General features: G+C 38.7%; 1 protein-coding gene across 1 annotated transcript in view; it reads right to left on the bottom strand.

Annotated features, from left to right (window-relative positions):
- Positions 1 to 432: 432 nt before the first annotated feature.
- The window catches only part of LOC116895603 (tyrosine-protein phosphatase non-receptor type substrate 1-like), a 41,444-nt gene continuing 24,061 nt past the window's right edge, over positions 433 to 17,815 (bottom strand). The window contains exons 2-4 of the mRNA XM_032896821.1: positions 14,285 to 14,641; positions 1,630 to 1,743; positions 433 to 627 (exon numbers count right to left, since the gene is read on the bottom strand). Coding sequence (XP_032752712.1) covers positions 602 to 627; positions 1,630 to 1,743; positions 14,285 to 14,641 — 497 coding nt within the window. The 3' untranslated portion in view covers positions 433 to 601. The remainder of the gene's footprint in view (positions 628 to 1,629; positions 1,744 to 14,284; positions 14,642 to 17,815) is intronic.

The following is a 17,815-nucleotide window of genomic DNA, read 5'->3' on the forward strand; positions in this document are numbered from 1 at the left end:
TCCATTATAATAACTATGATCACCTTGTCTCTGGTAATTCATTGCTATTTCTTGTCCCTTGCTTCCCCAGGGTCTAAATAAACCCATTGAATTTAATTCATCCAATGCAGCAGTATCTACAACTCTAAGGTCTGGCACAAGGAAAATCACAAGAACAATTCTTTATATGTCCACATGTTCCTCTAACCAGTTTGTGTCTTATAAGATTCATGAAGATTCTTCTGGGCCTTCCCATTGTAGAGGATTAGGTTTTACATAATATACCCACTCTAGCTTTACAATTCCCCTGACGCTTAAAGCCCCCCTCTTCAACATTAAGCCAAGGAATATCAAATATCTCTAATTCCTTTTCAATAGGTATGCCTTCCAATTCTGGATTGTAGTTCATTAAAGTTATAGTCAAATTGACAACCAAGAATAGACATTACCATGTACATATTTAAATTCTTTTAATAGTGAAAATAAAGATGTCTAGAATACAACTCAATATGCACAGCACTTAAGCTCTGGGACAATGATACATATGCAGAGGAACAACCAGAAATTTTGAATTCAAGTTGTCCTAATTGTGTCTCTATAAGCAGTCTTCAGCGGCTTCTCATCAGCATCTATTTCCATGCTGAATCTCTACAAGAAAAGTGATGGCAAATATTTAGGCTCCAGTGTGGTAGAGGATAAAAGAAAAAACTATGGAGAATCAATTCTGGCTGGATACTTCTTTCATTATTTACAATTTATCTTACTGCTATAGTGTCCCAGATTCAGCTCTTCTCCTAGCACTCCTGCCCTGAGTGAAAAAGATGCCCATGTCAACAAAGTGGCATGTAGCATTTCAGTCTAGCTCCTAAATCATGCAGTCTTCTGAGTCTATTCTCCATGATAACAGACAGGTCAAAGCAGTAACTGTCATTTTTACCTGCCATCTGAAATGTCTAAATTTTGGTATTTAATCTGTATTGATACAACCCATGTGCTTCTTGTCTTTTACTGAAATCATCTGAAATAGGAACTTTGAGGTCAATGCACAAGATCCTACCCCTGGGCCAAGGATCATCACATCTTCTAGGATACATTGGGCATCTCTGTAGATTTTGAACTGAAAAATTCTATAAGAAGAACAGAGTTTCTGGGATGTTAGGATGCCTCAAAGTGTATCATGAGATTCTTTAGGAGGTTCTATGTCTTAACATTGTGTGATGAATGGCATGGCCATCTTACTCATTTTGTCCCTCTTATGTAGTCCCCAAACTGACATCTCTCTGGTGTTTCAAATACAAAACTTTCTCTATATACTAGGTAGGATATTGATTCTTATTCCCAGTTGGCAGTGCTCTTTGGAAGATTTAGGTGGTAAATTATTGCTAGAGAAAGTATATCACAGATACTGAACTTCGAGGTTTAAATGTTTTTTACACTTCTAATTTTTTCAATCTGTTCATGCTTTCTGCTTAAGAATGTGAGCTCTCTGCTGTCTCTCTTAGTTGCCACTACTCTCCAGCATGATGTACTCATAAGATACTAAAATAGTAAGGGGCCAAATAAATCCTTTCATCTATAAACTATTTTAATCATGGAGTTTTGTCACAGTAACAGAAATTTAACTAATATAGTTTTATTCCCCTAACTTACGTTCGAGCATTTTGCATCCGTGACTGTAAATGAGATTGACAGCAATTACCAGGAGTAGTTTGTATCCAAGGAGTGCAGCTGCAAGGATTTTAGTAATGTGTGATGTCTTCAGGTCTGAAAATCAAGTAGTAGGGGAAACAATTAAAAATTCACAATGTGGTCTCTTTTTGGGTTTGGGCTCATTGTTTTGGCCCATTGCTTAACTTCTAAGCCTAACAAAGCTCTAAGGAGTTTGAGTCTATTTTTCCCCATGAAATTCACTGGTTTAACTTAGAAAACATGATAAAGAACATGTCTACATTTAAAAGAATGAAAATACATGTATATTTATCAACTGCACAAACCCCAAGTCCAAGTAGAACAAAAGCAAACAAACAAAAAAAGACTGGATCCAATAAATCTCATAGAAAAGAAACTGGCAAATATCTTAAATGCATAGGTACTGAAAATAATTTCCTAAACAGAATATCAATGGCTCAGGCTCTAAGACCAACAATTGATAAATGGGATCTCATGAAACTATGAACTTCTGTAAGGAAAATGGCACTGTCAATAGGACAAAACTGCGGCCTAAATACTGGGAAAGGATCTTGAAGAAACCTAATGTAACAGAGAAGTAATATTCAAAATTCAAAGAACTCAAGGAGGTAGTCACCAAGGAACCAAATAACACAATTAAAAATGTTTATAGAGTTAAACCGATAATTCTCAACATAGGGTTCTGGAATGGTCAAGTCATTAAAGTAATGTTCAAAATCCTTAGTCATTGGGGAATTACAAATCAAAAAACTGCAAGGTTCCATCTTACAGCCATTAGAATAGCTAAGAAAAATCTCAAGAGATAGCACATGCTGACGAGAATGGGGAACAACAAGAACACATTTTAATTGCTGGTGTGAGTGCAACTTTGTATAACCACTTTCAAAATCCATTTGGTAGTTTTTCAGAAAACAGAAAATAATTCTATCTCAAGACCCAGCTATACCACTCTTGGGCAAATACCCAATAGATGCTCCAATATACCAAAAAGATGCCTGATTAACTATGTTCATAGCAGCTTTATTCATAATAGTCCAAAACTTGAAACAATGTAGATATTCCTTAAATCTAGAATGGATTTAAAAAACATGGGAAATCTAAACAATGGATTACTATTCAGCTATGAAGAACAATGGCATCATGAATTTTGCAGGCAAATGGATGGAACTTGAGAATGTCATTCTGAGTGAGATAACCTAGTCCCAAAAAGACAGGTGTAGTATGTGCTCACTTATAAATGGATATTAGTTACAAAATACAGGCACCATGCTATATTCCGCAGTCACAAAGATGCTAAAGAAGAAGGAAGCCACTGTCAAGGAAGTGAGAATCTCACCTAGAAGTGTGAATAAAATAGGCATAAGAGACAAATGAGGGGAGGGATTTGGGAAGGTGGGATTTGGGGAGAGGTATAATGGTTTCAGAATCAGGTATGGAAAGGATTAGAGAGATGGCTAGTTGGCCATGGAAATTAATGGAAATCTACAATTGATAGGGGTGAGCACATGAAATGTCTGTATGATGAAACAGAGACCTGGAATAAGGAAGGCATTCAAGAATCAATAGGGTTGATCTTACTTGGGACTTACTATCTTGATGTCATGGGACCTGAAGAGGCCATTATCTGTAGCCAGACTGAGCCAGATAGTAACCTCAGGGGAGTGATAGAGCCACTAACCCACACACAAAACTTCCAGTCCAAGATAGTTCATGTCTCCAAGAGATACAGAAATGGGGCAATGGAACAGAGACTGAGGGAATAGCCATCCAATAAATGGTCCAGGTTGAGACACATCCCATGAACAAGCACCAATCCTTAACCCTACTAATGATACTGTTATATTTACAGACAGGAGCATGTAGTCCTCTGAGAGGCTCCACTCAGCTGCTGACTGAGACATATATAGACACCCACAGATGAACAGTAAATGGAGTTTGAGGATTCTTTTAAAAGAATAGTAGGAAAGATTGTGGGCCCGAAGGGGTTGGGAGTGCCACAGGAAAACAACGTAGTCAACTAACCTGGACCTTTGGGACTCTCAGGGTCTGAATCACCAACCAAAGGACATACAGTGATGGATTTAGGCCTCCCTGTACATAAATAGCAGATGTGCAGCTTGGCCTTCATGTGGGTCCCTCACTACTGAAACAGGGACTATACCAAAAGCTTTTACCTGAATGTGGGATTTGTTCTTCTAGCTTTGCTGCCTTGCCTACATACAGTGATAGAGGAACTGCATAGTGTCACATGGACTCAATTTGCTTCATTGGTGGAGGATTATCAGAGGGACCCCACTTGCTTAGTGGAGAAGAGGAAGGATGTGGGGAAAGGATTGTAAGAGGGGGGCGGCAAGTGGGATGTAAAATGAATAAGTAAAAAAGAAAAAAGTAAAAGAAAGAAAAAATAGGTGTCCATTTCTCCATTGTACCAGTGTCAGGTCTCCAACTTACAGCACTATATTTTATCAACAAAATTTTACAGAAATTCAAACTGAACCTTTTACAAGGGTAATTGGGTCTTCAGAACATGAATGAGTTCTGGCATATTCCAGATCCAAAGCAAATTATTCTGGATCATATTTGCCCCTCCTATTATATTATCTTCCTTTGTCCCTGACCAAACATCTTTGTGGCAATTCAGGTGAATCATCTGGAGTGTACAAGCAGACTACTAGTTTTACTGTGAAATGTATTAACTCAGTAGATTATTAGTTTCAATCAACCTAAACATTTAGGGCTTCATCAGTTTGTATCTGGAGTCTCAATCATGTTTATCTGCTATTTGGTAACACATCCCTTCCATGTTTTCACCAATTAATTTTTAAAAAGAGTCTTGATTTATGACCTTCTTCTATTTCCCCAAAAATTTACAAACTGCTTCCATAGATGGATGCCAGGTCATCCAAATCTGTGTTCCTGCAATATGGTAACTGATAGTTGGATTCAGAATGAAATATTTATTTTCCTCTTTAAGGAGATAATTGTAGTTCTAGCTCAACTGTTAAATGCTTATTTTTAGAGTCCTGTGGGTCAGGGAATACAGTTTCCACAATTCTGGGAGAATTGATCCCTAGGGAGGGTTACAAAGTTAGTTTGATTCAGAGATGCTCCTAACTGGTGGTACTTTGGAAGATCCTTGCTTGCCCCAAGATGATGTAAGTCTTTCAAGTACTCAGGAATAGCTGTGAACTGGATATACACATGAAAGAGTTGGTAAATGGAAAGGATGGGAGTTGATAGGGTGCTTTGTATAGATATAAGTATTTTGAAAAATTCCAGATATGGGGGAATGAAAGAAACCTGGTAAAGTATAAATCAACCTGATGGGAACACTTGCAGGAATACATGCAAGAAATGTATGAAATTTTTTTACATAACAGTTCATATTTTAGAGTAATAGTGATAAAAAACTGCATGGTGTTGGTACAAAGACAGACATGTTGATTGATGGAATAAAATTGAAGATCTAGAAATAAAACCACACACTTATGTACACTTGACCTTTGACAAAAATGTCAAAAATATACAATAGAAAAATGAAAGCATTTTCACTAAATGGTGCTGGTTTAACTGGAAGTCTGTATGTAGAAAAATGAAAATAGATTCATATTTGTCACCTTGACAAGTAGCTCAAGTTCAAGTGCATCAAGGACCTAAACATAAAACCAGACACTCAGAATCTAATTGAAGAGAACGTGGGAAAGAACCTTGAGATCGTTGGCACAAAGGGAAATTTTCTAAGAAGCACTGCGATGGCTCTTGCTCTAAGATCAAGAATTGATAAATGGGACCTCATGTTACTGAGAAGCTTCTGAAAGGCAAAGGCCTTACTCAACAAGACCAATCAGCAACCTACAGATTGGGGAAAATCTTCACTAACCCTACATCCGATAGAGGGCTAATGTCCAAAATATACAAAGAACTCAAGAAGCTAAACACTAAAAAATCCAAACAACCCAATAAAAAAACTGGGGTATAGAATTAAACAAAGAATTTACAACAGAGACATCACGAATGGCTGAGGGACACTTAGTGCTCAAAATCTTCAGTCATCCGAGAAATATAAATAAAAAACGAGACAGAGATTTCACATTTCACCAATCAAAATGGCTAAGATCAAAGCCTCAAGTGACAGCACATGTTGACAAGGATGTGGAGAAGAGGAATACTCTTCCACTGGTGTCCCAACAAGGCTATTCTCTGCTACAAATGCAGTTGGAGCTCTGGGTCAGTCCATGTATAGTCTTGTGGTAGTGGTTTAGTCCCTGGAAGCTCTGGTTGGTTGACATTGTTGTTTTTATGGGGCTGCATGCTCCTTCAACTCGTTCAATACTTCTTCTAATTCCCCCCTAGGCAGTATTATTCTTAGTTCGGTGGTTTATTGCTAGTATTGAGCTCTGTATTGGATATGCTCTGGATGTGTCTCTCAGGAAAGATCTATATCCAGTACCTTTCTGAGTGCATTTTTTACCTTCATCAATCTTATCTAATTTTTGTGGATATATATATATATATATATATATCTGGGCCACATGTCTGTCAGGCTGTGAATGGTCATTCTTTGAGTCACTGTTCTAAACTTTGCTTCCATATGCCCTCCTATGAATATTTCTTCCCCTTTTAAGAAGGAGTGGGAGCATCTGCATTTTGGTCATCCTTCTTCTTGAGCTTCCTGTGGTCTGTGGATTGCATCTTGGGTAATTCGAGTTTTTTGGCTAATATCCACTTATCAATGAGTGCATACCAAGTTTATTTTTCTGAGATTGAGTAACCTCACTCAGGATGATATTTTTAGTTCATTCGATCTGCCTATGATTTTCAGGAAGTCATTGTTTTTGATATCTGAGTAGTATTCTATTGTGTAGATGTACCAAATTTTTTGAACCCATTCCTCTGTTGAAGGGCATCTGGGTTCTTTGCAGCTTCTGGCTATTATAAATAAGGCTGCTATGTACATAGTGGAGCATGTGCCTTTGTTGTATGTTGGAGCATCTTTTGGGTATATGCCAAAAAGAGGTATAACTGGTTCCTCAGGTAGTGTAATGTCCAATTTCCTGAGGAACCACCAGACTGATTTCCAGAGTGGTTGTACCAGTTTGCAACCACACCAACAATGGAGGAGTGTTTCTCTTTCCCCTCATCCTCACCAGCATCTGCTGCCACCAGAATTTTTTATCTTAGACATTCTGCCTGGTGTGAGGTGGAATCTCAGGGTTGTTTTGATGTGCATTTCCCTGATAATTAAGAATGTTGAACATTTCTTTAGGGGCTTTTTGGCCATTTGATAATCCTCAGCTGAGAATGGTTTGTTTAGTTCTGTACCCCATTTTTTAGTAGGATGGTTTGGCTCTCTGGAGTCTAACTTATTGAGTTCTTTGTATATTTTGGAAATTAGCCCTCTATCAGATGTAGGATTGGTAAAGATCTTTTCCCAGTCTGTTGGTTGCAGTTTTGTCCTAATGACCATGTCTTTTGCCTTACAGAAGCTTTGCAGTTTTATGAGGTCCCATTTGTTGATTCTTGACCTTAGAGCATAAACCATTGGTGTTTTACTCAGGAAAATTTCCTCAGTGCCCATGTGCTCGAGACTCTTTCCCACTTTTTCTTCTTTTAGTTTGAGTGTATCTGGGTTGATGTTGAGGTCCTTGATTCACTTGGACTTAAGCTTTATACATGGTGATAAGAATGGATCGATTTGCATTCTTCTACATGCTGACCTCCCTCCAGTTGAACCAGCACCATTTGTTTAAAATGCTATCTTTCTTCCATTGGATGTTTTTAGGTCCATTGTGAAAGATCAAGTGGCTATAAGTGTGTGGGTTCATTTCTGGGTCTTCAATTCTGTTCCATTGATCTACTGGCCTGTCAATGTATCAATACCATACAGTTTTTATGACTATTGCTCTGTAAAACTGCTTGAAGTCAGGGATAGTGATTCCCCCAGAAGTTCTTTTATTGCTGAGTATATTTTTTTTTGCTATCCTGGTTTTTTTGTTATTCTAAATGAATTTGCAAATTGCTCTTTCTACCTCTATAAAGTATTGAGCAGGAATTTTGGTGGGGATTGCGGTGAATCTGTAGATCGCTTTTGTCAAAGTGGCCATGTTTACTATATTAATCCTGCCAATTCTTAAGCATGGAAAACCTTTCCATCTTCTGAGGTCATTCTCAATTTCTTTCTTCAGATATTTGAGGTTCTTTCCATCTTCTGAGATCATCCTCAGTTTCTTTCTTCAGATATTTGAGGTTCTTGTCATACAGATCTTTCTCTTGTTTGGTTAAAGTAACACCAAGATATTTTATGTTATCTGGGACTATTGTGAAGGGTGTCATTTCCTTAATTTCTTTCTCAGTCTGTTTATCCTTTGAGTAGATGAAGGCTACTGATTTGTTTGAGTTACTTTTATACCGCAACACTTGGCTGAAGTTGCTTATCAGGTTAAGTAGTTCTCTGAGGGAACTTTTGGGGTCACTTAAGTATACTATCATATGAACTGCAAATAGTGATACTTTGATTTCTTCCCTTCCCATTTTATCCTTTTGAAGTACTTTCACTCTCTGATTGCTCTGGCTAGAACTTTGAATATTATATTGAATAAGTAGGGAGAGAGTGGGCAGCCTTGCCTAGTCCCTGATTTTAGTTTGATGTTAGCTACTGGTTCGCTGTATATTACTTTTCCTATGTTTAGATATGGGCCTTGAATTCCTAATCTTTCCAGGATGTTTATCATGAAGGGGTGTTGAATTTTGTCAAATGCTTCCTCAGCATCTAATGAAATGACCATGTGGTTCTTATCTTTGAGCTTGTTTATATAGTGAATTACATTGATGGATTTTCATATATTAAACCATCTCTGCATCCCTGGGTTGAAGCCTACTGGATCATGAAGGATGATCATTTTGATGTGTTCTTGGATTCGGTTTACAAGAATTTTATTGAGTATATTTGCGTCAATATTCATAAGGGAAATTGGTCTGAAGTTCACTTTCTTTGTTGGGTCTTTGTGTGGTTTTGGTGTAAGAGAAATTGTGGCTTCATAGAAGGAATTCCATAGTGCTCCATCTGCTTCAAGTTTGTGGAATAGTTTGGACAGTATTGGTATGAGGTCTTCTATGAAGGTCTGATAGAATTCTGCACTGAACCCATCTGAACCTGGGCTCTTTCTGGTTGGGAGAATTTTTTTTTTAATTTTTTTTTATTAACTTGAATATTTCTTATATACATTTGAGTGTTATTCCCTTTCCTGGTTTCCGGGCAAACCTCCCCCCCCCCCCTCCCCTTCCTTATGGGTGTTCCCCTCCCCACCCTACCCCCATTGCCGCCCTCCCCCCAACAGTCTAGTTCACTGGGGGTTCAGTATTAGCAGGACCCAGGGCTTCCCCTTCCACTGGTGCTCTTACTAGGATATTCATTGCTACCTATGAGGTCAGAGTCCAGGGTCAGTCCATGTATAGTCTTTAGGTAGTGGCTTAGTCCCTGGAAGCTCTGGTTGCTTGGCATTGTTGTACATATGGGGTCTCGAGCCCCTTCAAGCTCTTCAGTTCTTTCTCTCATTCCTTCAACGGGGGGTCCTATTCTCAGTTCAGTGGTTTGCTGCTGACATTCGCCTCTGTATTTGCTGTATTCTGGCTGTGTCTCTCAGGAGCGATCTACACTTCTGCACTTCTTTGCTTCATCCATCTTGTCTAATTGGGTGGCTGTATATATATGGGCCACATGTGGGGCAGGCTCTGAATGGGTATTCCTTCAGTCTCTGTTTTAATCTTTGCCTCTCTCTTCCCTGACAAGGGTATTCTTGTTCCGCTTTTAAAGAAGGAGTGAAGCATTCACATTTTGATCATCCGTCTTGAGTTTCATTTGTTCTAGGCATCTAGGGTAATTCAGTCATTTGGGCTAATAGCCACTTATCAATGAGTGCATACCATGTATGTCTTTCTGTGATTGGGTTAGCTCACTCAGGATGATATTTTCCAGTTCCAACCATTTGCCTACAAATTTCATAAACTCGTTGTTTTTGATAGCTGAGTAATATTCCATTGTGTAGATGTACCACATTTTCTGTATCCATTCCTCTGTTGAAGGGCATCTGGGTTCTTTCCAGCTTCTGGCTATTATAAATAAGGCTGCGATGAACATAGTGGAGCACGTGTCTTTTTTATATGTTGGGGCATCTTTTGGGTATATGCCCAAGAGAGGTATAGCTGGATCCTCAGGCAGTTTAATGTCCAATTTTCTAAGGAACCTCCAGACTGATTTCCAGAATGCTTGTACCAGTCTGCAATCCCACCAACAATGGAGGAGTGTTCATCTTTCTCCACATCCTCGCCAGCATCTGCTGTCACCTGAGTTTTTGATCTTAGCCATTCTCACTGGTGTGAGGTGAAATCTCAGGGTTGTTTTGATTTGCATTTCCCTTATGACTAAAGATGTTGAACATTTCTTTAGGTGTTTCTCAGCCATTCCGCATTCCTCAGCTGTGAATTCTTTGTTTAGCTCTGAACCCCATTTTTTTAATAGGGTTATTTGTCTCCCCTGGTCTAACTTTTTTGAGTTCTTTTGTATATTTTGGATATAAGGCCTCTATCTGTTGTAGGATTGGTAAAGATCTTTTTGGTTGGGAGAATTTTAATGACTGCTTCTATTTCTTTAGGGGTTGTGGGGTAGTTTAAATGATTTATTTGTTCCTGATTTAACTTTGGTACCTGGTATCTGTCTATAAAATTGTCCATTTCCTCTACATTTTCCAATTTTATTGAATATACGCTTTTGTAGTAGGATCTGATGATTTTTCTAATTTCTTCAGATTCTCTTTTTATGTCTCACTTTTCATTTCTGATTTTTTAATTTGGATACACTCTCTGTCACTTCTGGTTATTCTGGCTAAGGGTTTATCTATCTTGTTGATTTTCTCCAAGAACCAGTTCCTACTTTTGTTGATTTTCTTGTATAGTCCTTTTGGTTTTTACTTGGTTGATTTCAGCTCTGAGTTTGATTATTTCCTGCCTTCTATTCATCTTGGGTTTATTTATTTCATTTTGTTCTAGAGCTTTAAAGTGTGCTGTCAAGCTGCTGACATATGCTCTCTCCTTTTTCTTCTTGCAGGCACTCAGAGCAATGAATTTTCCTCTTAGTAATGATTTCATTGTGTCCCATAAGTTTGGGAATGTTCTATCTTCATTTTCATTAAATTCTAAGACATCTTTCAATTCTTTATTTCTTCCTTGACCAAGTTGTTATTGAGTAGAGCATTGTTCAACTTCCATGTATATGTGGGCTTTTTGTTCTTACTGTTGTTATTGAAGACCAGCCTTAGTGCATAGTGATCTGATAGGATGGATGGGATTATTTCTATCTTATTGTATCTGTTGAGTCCTGGTTTGTCACTGATTATATGGTCAATTTTGGAGAAGGTTCTGTGAGGTTCTGAGAAGAAGGTATATCCTTTTGTGTTAGGATGGAATGTTCTATATTTATCTGTTAAATCTAATTGGTTCATAACTTCTGTTAGTGTCTCTATGTCTCTGTTTAATTTCTGCTTCCTGATCTGTCCAGTGATGAGAATGGGGTGTTGTTATCTCCTACTATTATCGTGTGAGGTGCAATGTGTGCTTTGAGTTAAGTAAGGTTTCTTTTATGAATGTAGGTGCCCTTGCATTTGGAACATAGATATTTAGGATTGAGAGTTCATCTTGGTGAATTTTTCTTTGATGAATACGAAGTGTCCTTCCTTGTCTTTTTTAATGACTCTTGGTTGAAAGTCAATTTCATTTGATATTAGAATGGCAACTCCAGTTTGTTTTTTGTTCCATTTGCTTGGAAAATTGTTTTCCAGCCATTTACACTGAAGTAATGTCTGTCTTTGTCTCTGAGGTGTGTTTCCTGCATGCAGCAAAATGCTGTGTCCTCTTTATGTATCCAGTCTGTTAATCTATGGCTTTTTATTGGCGAATTGAGTCTGTTGATGTTGAGAGAATTTAAGGTATAATGATTGTCTTATTATTATACTGCCCATTATTTTTGTTGTTATAGGTGGAATCATGTTTGTTTGTCTCTCTTTTCATTTCATTTCAAGGAAATTATATTCTCGCTTTCTGTACAGTATAGTTTCTCTCCTTGTGTTGGAGTTTTCCATCTATTATCCTTTGTAGGGCTGGATGTGTAGAAAGATATTGTATAAATTTGGTTTTGCGTTGGAATATCATGGTTTCTCCATCTGCATTAATTGAAAATTTTGATGGACACAGTAGCTTGGCCTGGCATTTATGTTCTCTTAGAGTCTATTTGACATCTGTCCTGGATCTTCTGGCTTTCATAGTCTGTGGTGAGAAGTCTTCTGTAATTCTGATAGGTCCCCCTTTATATGTCACTAGACCTTTTTCCCTTACTGCTTTTAATATTCTTTTTTTGTTTTGGTGTTTTAACTATTATGTGATGGGGGGAATTTCTATTCTGGTGTAATCTATTTGGAGTTCTATAGGCTTCTTGTATGTTTATGGGCATCTATTTCTTTAGGTTAGGGAAGTTTTCTTCTATATTTTTGAATATATTTACTGACCCCTTAGGTTGGCAGTCTTCCCTTTCTTCCATACCTATTATCCTTAATTTTGATCTTCTCATTGTGTACTGGATTTCCTGTATGTTTTGGGCTATTAGCTTTTTGCATTTTACATTATCTTTGACAGTTGTTTCAATGTTTTCTATGGTATCTTCTGCCCCTGAGATTCTCTCTTCTATCTCTTGTATTCTGTTGGAGATGCTTGTACCTATGACTCCTTGTCTCTTTCTTTGGTTTTCTATATCCAGGGTTGTCTCTGTTTGTGCTTTCTTTATTGTTTCTATTTTCATTTTTATTTCCTTCACCTGTTTGGTTGTGTTTTCCTGTAATTCTTTCAGTGATTTTTGTGTTTTCTCTCTAAGGGCTTCTACTTGTTTACTTGTGCTTTCCTGCATTTCTTTAAGGGAATTCTTTATGTCTTTCTTAAAGTTCCCCATCATTATCAAAAAATATGTTTTCAAATCTAAATCTTGCTTTTCTGGTGTGTTTGGATATCCAGTATTATCTTTGTTGAGAGCACTGGGCTCTGATAATACCTAGTAGTCTTGGTTTCTGTTCATTAGGTTCCTGAACTTGCCTCTATCCATTGGGTTGTCTCTGTTGTTTACTTGTCTTGCTGTTTCTGGGAGTGACTTGACCCTGCTGTAGGCCTCGGTGTCAGCACTCCTGTAAAACTGTTTTCTTGTTTTCTTTCTGCCTTTCCTGAGAACAAGTGTTCTGTTCTCAGCTGTGGTGGCACTCCTAAAGACTGTCCTCCAGCTCTAGTCATGGGCAGGAATCAAAGGGTCCTGCCCCTGATTGCTTGTTTAGGTCCTTGTACCCCTTGGGCACAGTTGGCATTATGCAATTACCTCTTGGGTCTGGACTGTGGATAGAGGGTATTCTCCTCTGACTTCTCAGCAGTATCCACACTTCTGAGGTTCCAGCTCTCTCCTCCATGGGATTTGGGTGCAGGGAGCTGTTTGGCCAGATCAGTTCGATCTCCTGGGCACAGACCAGAACCGGGGGTACCCCCAACTGTCTGTTCCTATATTCCTCTGTCCAGAGGCACTGTGCAGTTTCCCCTTGGACCAGAGATGTGGGCCGAGGTATGCAAAGGTGGCAGTCTATCCTGTGACCTCAGGACGTCTGCACTCCAGGGTAGTTCACTCTCTTCCCCACAGGATTTGGGTGCAGGAAACTGTGGAATGGTATCAGTTCACTTCTGGGTAGAGCCAGGAACAGAAAGTGCCCTGACCCAGAGGACTTCTGCCTCTATATCCTGAATACACCAGGCAGGTCACTTGGTAGCAGAAAAGTGGGTCTTGCCTCTGCTCTCAGCTGTGGCGGCACTCTTGGCAACTGTCTTCCAGCTCTAGGTGTGGGCAGGAATCAAAGGGTCCTGCCCCTGATTGCTCTTGTAGGTCCTTGCACCCAGCAGGCAGAGTTGGCACTATGCAATTCCCTCTTGGGTCGGGACTGTGGGCAGAGGGTATTCTCCTCTGACTTCTCAGAAGTATTCACACTTCTGATGTTCCAGCTCTCTCCCCCACGGGATTTGGGTGCAGAGAGCTGTTTGGCGGGATCAGTTTGGTCCTGGGCGCAGACCAGAACCATGGGTATTGGCGGCTGTCTGTTCATATATCCCTCTGTCCAGAGGCACTGTGCACTTTCCCCTTGGACGAGGGAGGTGGACCGAGATGTCCAGAGGGGGCAGTCTGTCCTGTGGCCTTGGGATGTTGGGATGTTTGCACTCCTGGGTGGTCTGCTCTCTTCCTCACAGGATTTGTGTGCTTTCATGGTCTTTTTACAGTCACTAATGTGAGACAGTTTGAAAAATATAAGTTGGGTGAGGCAGACAGACAAACGTATGAATTTAATCCATTTCCCGGAAGGGGAAACCTCTTATATATAGCATGTGCTCTCTTCTCCTCAGCTTTCTTGGTCCGGAGATGGAGTATCGTGAACTTAAGTATATTGTGGTCCTTCTACATTTTTCTTTTTTTGCTGTTCATAGAGTATTCAACAGTATTTCAACCTGTAGGAGAAATCAAGGATAAAAATGAAAATGTAGTACTTACCAAATACTAACAACCGAGTGCCACCTCCACACTGAGTCTCAATGTCAGGCTCTACTATTCCTTTCTGGAACTTCACACAGTAGTAGGTACCTGTGTCAGCAGGTGTGACATTACTGATGCGGATAGAAAAGTCCAGGTTGTCTCTCTTTGTAGCATCTGAGACATATGTTACTCTGGGGAAATGGTCTCCGTTGAAATTATATATCAGGTGCCTATTGTGTCCTACACCCCTGAACCACTTGATGGGCCCCACAGGGGTGAGAGATGTGACTGTGCAATTCAGAGTGACTGATCCTCCAGCATCAACACAAACTGATTTCACAGACTGGATCACCTTCAGCTCTTTCATATCTGCTACTGCAAAAAAAAAATAATAACAACAACAACATCAAAAAACAATAACAATAACAACAACAACAACAACAACAACAACAACAACAACAAAACAGTTAGTGCTCATCCTGGTGGACAGCCACGGGCTCTTCAAGTGTATGAGAAAAAAAAAACATACTCACTATAACTCAGCATGAACATTAGTATAGTTCTTCTAATGTGGGCTTTTTAATACAAGAATATAATACAGAAAAGACAATTGAATAACAGAGATAATTGGAACTTGGCAGTATTCTAATTGAACCCCTAAATTTATATGGTGTTATCATGCTTCATAAAGTATTTGTTTCTGTTTCATTTTCTGTGAAAGTGGCCTAGGGATATTCTGTTATAATAGTGTTGTGTGTGATTATGTAACTCTTTTACCCCAATGACATATGAACATAAGTGCTTAAGTATACATTTGATTACAAAATCCTTCTGATGGTGTTTGGTTTATCAGGTAGAGTGATCATGCTATAAAAATGTCTATGCATACTAATTAAAAATTAAACCCCCAACCAGAAAAGGTAAGTGCCTCATCTATTCTCTCAACCCTTCCATCCTTACTTCCTTGATTTAGAGCCCAAAGAAACAATGTCCTCACACTGAGCACAAATCTCTACCTTTCCTCCTACTTTACTTTCTCCCAGTTCCACTACTCAGGGGAACATTCACTGTTCAGGTGCTGGCCATACCATTAAAAAATGGCAAGAGCCTTACCTACAGCCTGAACTTCCTACTTCATTGGTTTGGAAGCCATTACCCAAGCCCCTCATACATTCCACTACACACTGCCCCTATCTCATTCAATGTACTTTCCCCTATTTGAGCAGAGATTCACTGCTCATGTGCAGAGCACATGATCCTGAACAGGTAAGATCGCCATCTGCAACTGAAACCCTTCTACTCTCTCTTTTCATAATAAATGACTGAAACTCCTAACTTTCAATTGGATGGTATGCATTGAGGAGCTCTGCCCTGTCCATTCATTCATCTATTCAAATGTTTATATCTGTTTGTCTATATGTACATGTGAAGGTATATTTATGCATGTAAACGCTTGGAAATGCTTGTAGAGATGATTGTACCTGTATAAAGCATTTTAATTCCCTTCCTTCCTATCTGGCTCACAAAGTGTTAACACATCTCACTACAGAGTCTTCTGGCTGCCTGGACAGAATAGAGAACAATAGCAATAATATTTTCACTCATTTTCCTGCAGCTACATATCAGGTATTACTCTCCCACGTTAGTAATCTTTAAACACAGAATAAGCAAGAAAGTTTTTTAGAAAATTTTTTAGAAGTTTTAAGCAGCAAACGAGTAGAGTTAGAGAAATAGAAGGCCAGAGACCATAAGCATTCAAAGCTACCTCTATATCCAATGATGTGTCTCACTTCAAATCATTTCAAGGTGAGCTGGATCCTGAAATGAACACATATCTCCACTTCCACACCACCATATAGCCCCAGATTCCTGTTATTCATGTAAATATTCATTGCTCAGGTGAAGATCATGAAATTCAGAAGAGGTAAGAGACATACCTGCTGTATTAAACCTCCTGTATTCTCAGTTTGCAAGTCATGACACAAGCCACTAACACCTCCTGCTGTCCACTGACCCTTTCTATACACCTTCGCCTAATAGGACAGACAATGAGTGCAGGCCACAGAAGGAAGACAAGATATGATCCCTCCTGTTATGTGAAAACACCAACAAATTCTGTTCAGGATAAAGAAACCCAAGTTTCTGATACATCATTTACTACCTGCTCCTTGTTGCCATACCCCACCCTTTTATATTATCCATTGATAATGCAAACTCCCCTAACCTAAAGAAAGAGATGCCCATAAACTTACAAGAAGCCTACATAACTCCAAAGACATTGTACCAGAAAAGAAATTTCTCCCATCACATAGTAGTCAAATCACCAAATGCACAAAACAACAACAACAACAACAACAAAAAGAATGTTAAAAGCAGCAAGGGGAATAGGTCAAGTAACCTATAAAGGCAGACATATCACAATTATACCAGAATTCTCAGCAGAGACTATGAAAGCCAAAAGATCCTTGACAGATGTCATGCAGACCCTAAGAGAAAAAATTCCAGCCCAGGTTATGATATCCAGTAAAACTCTCAATTAACTTAGATGGAGAAAACAAGATATTGAAGAATAAAATCAAATTCACACAAAACCTTTCCACAAATCCGGCCCTACAAAGAATAATACATGGAAAACTCTAAAACAAGGATGGAAACTACACCCAAGAAAAAGCAAGAATGTACTCTCCTTGCAAGAAAACCAAGAGAAGAGAGCCACACAAACATAATTCCACCACTAACAACAAAAATAACAGGAAACAACAACAACTGATCCTTAATATCTCTTAACATCAGTGAACTAAATTCCCCAATATAAAGATATAGACTAACAGAACAGACACAAAAAGAGGATTCAACATTTTGCTGTATAAAAGAAACATACCTCAGTGACAAAGACACTAACTCAGATTTAAGCCTGGGAAAAAATTTTTCCAAGCAAATGGTGACAAGAAACAAGCTGCAGTAGCCATACTACTATTGAATAAAATTGACTGTCAACTAATTATTTTCAAAAAAGATAAGAAAGGACACTTCATATTCATCCAAGAAAAAAGTTCAACAAGATGAAATCTTAATCCTGAATATCTAAGCTCCAAATGCAAGGGCACCTACATTCATAAAAGAAACTTTACCGAAGTTCAAAACTCATGTTGCACTTTACAAGTAATAGTGAGAGATTACAACAACCCACTCTCATCAGTGGACAGATCATGGAAACAGAAACTAAACAGAGACACAAATGGATTTAACACACACACACACACACACACACACACACACACACACACATTTCATTGTTAAAAAAAATATAGCTCCTTATTAACGCATGGTACCTTTTCCAAAATTGACCATATAATCGGTCACAAAACAAGCCTCAACAGATACAAGAAGATTCAAATAGTCCTATGCACACTATGAGATCATCACAAAGTAAGGCTCATCTTAATTAATAACAAAAACAATAGTAAGCCCACATACACAGAGAAGCTGAACAATGATCTACTCAATCATGACTTGGTCTAAGAATAAATAAAGAAAGAAATTAAAGAT

Source organism: Rattus rattus, chromosome 3 (genome assembly GCF_011064425.1).
Source record: "Rattus rattus isolate New Zealand chromosome 3, Rrattus_CSIRO_v1, whole genome shotgun sequence".
NCBI lineage: Eukaryota > Metazoa > Chordata > Mammalia > Rodentia > Muridae > Rattus > Rattus rattus.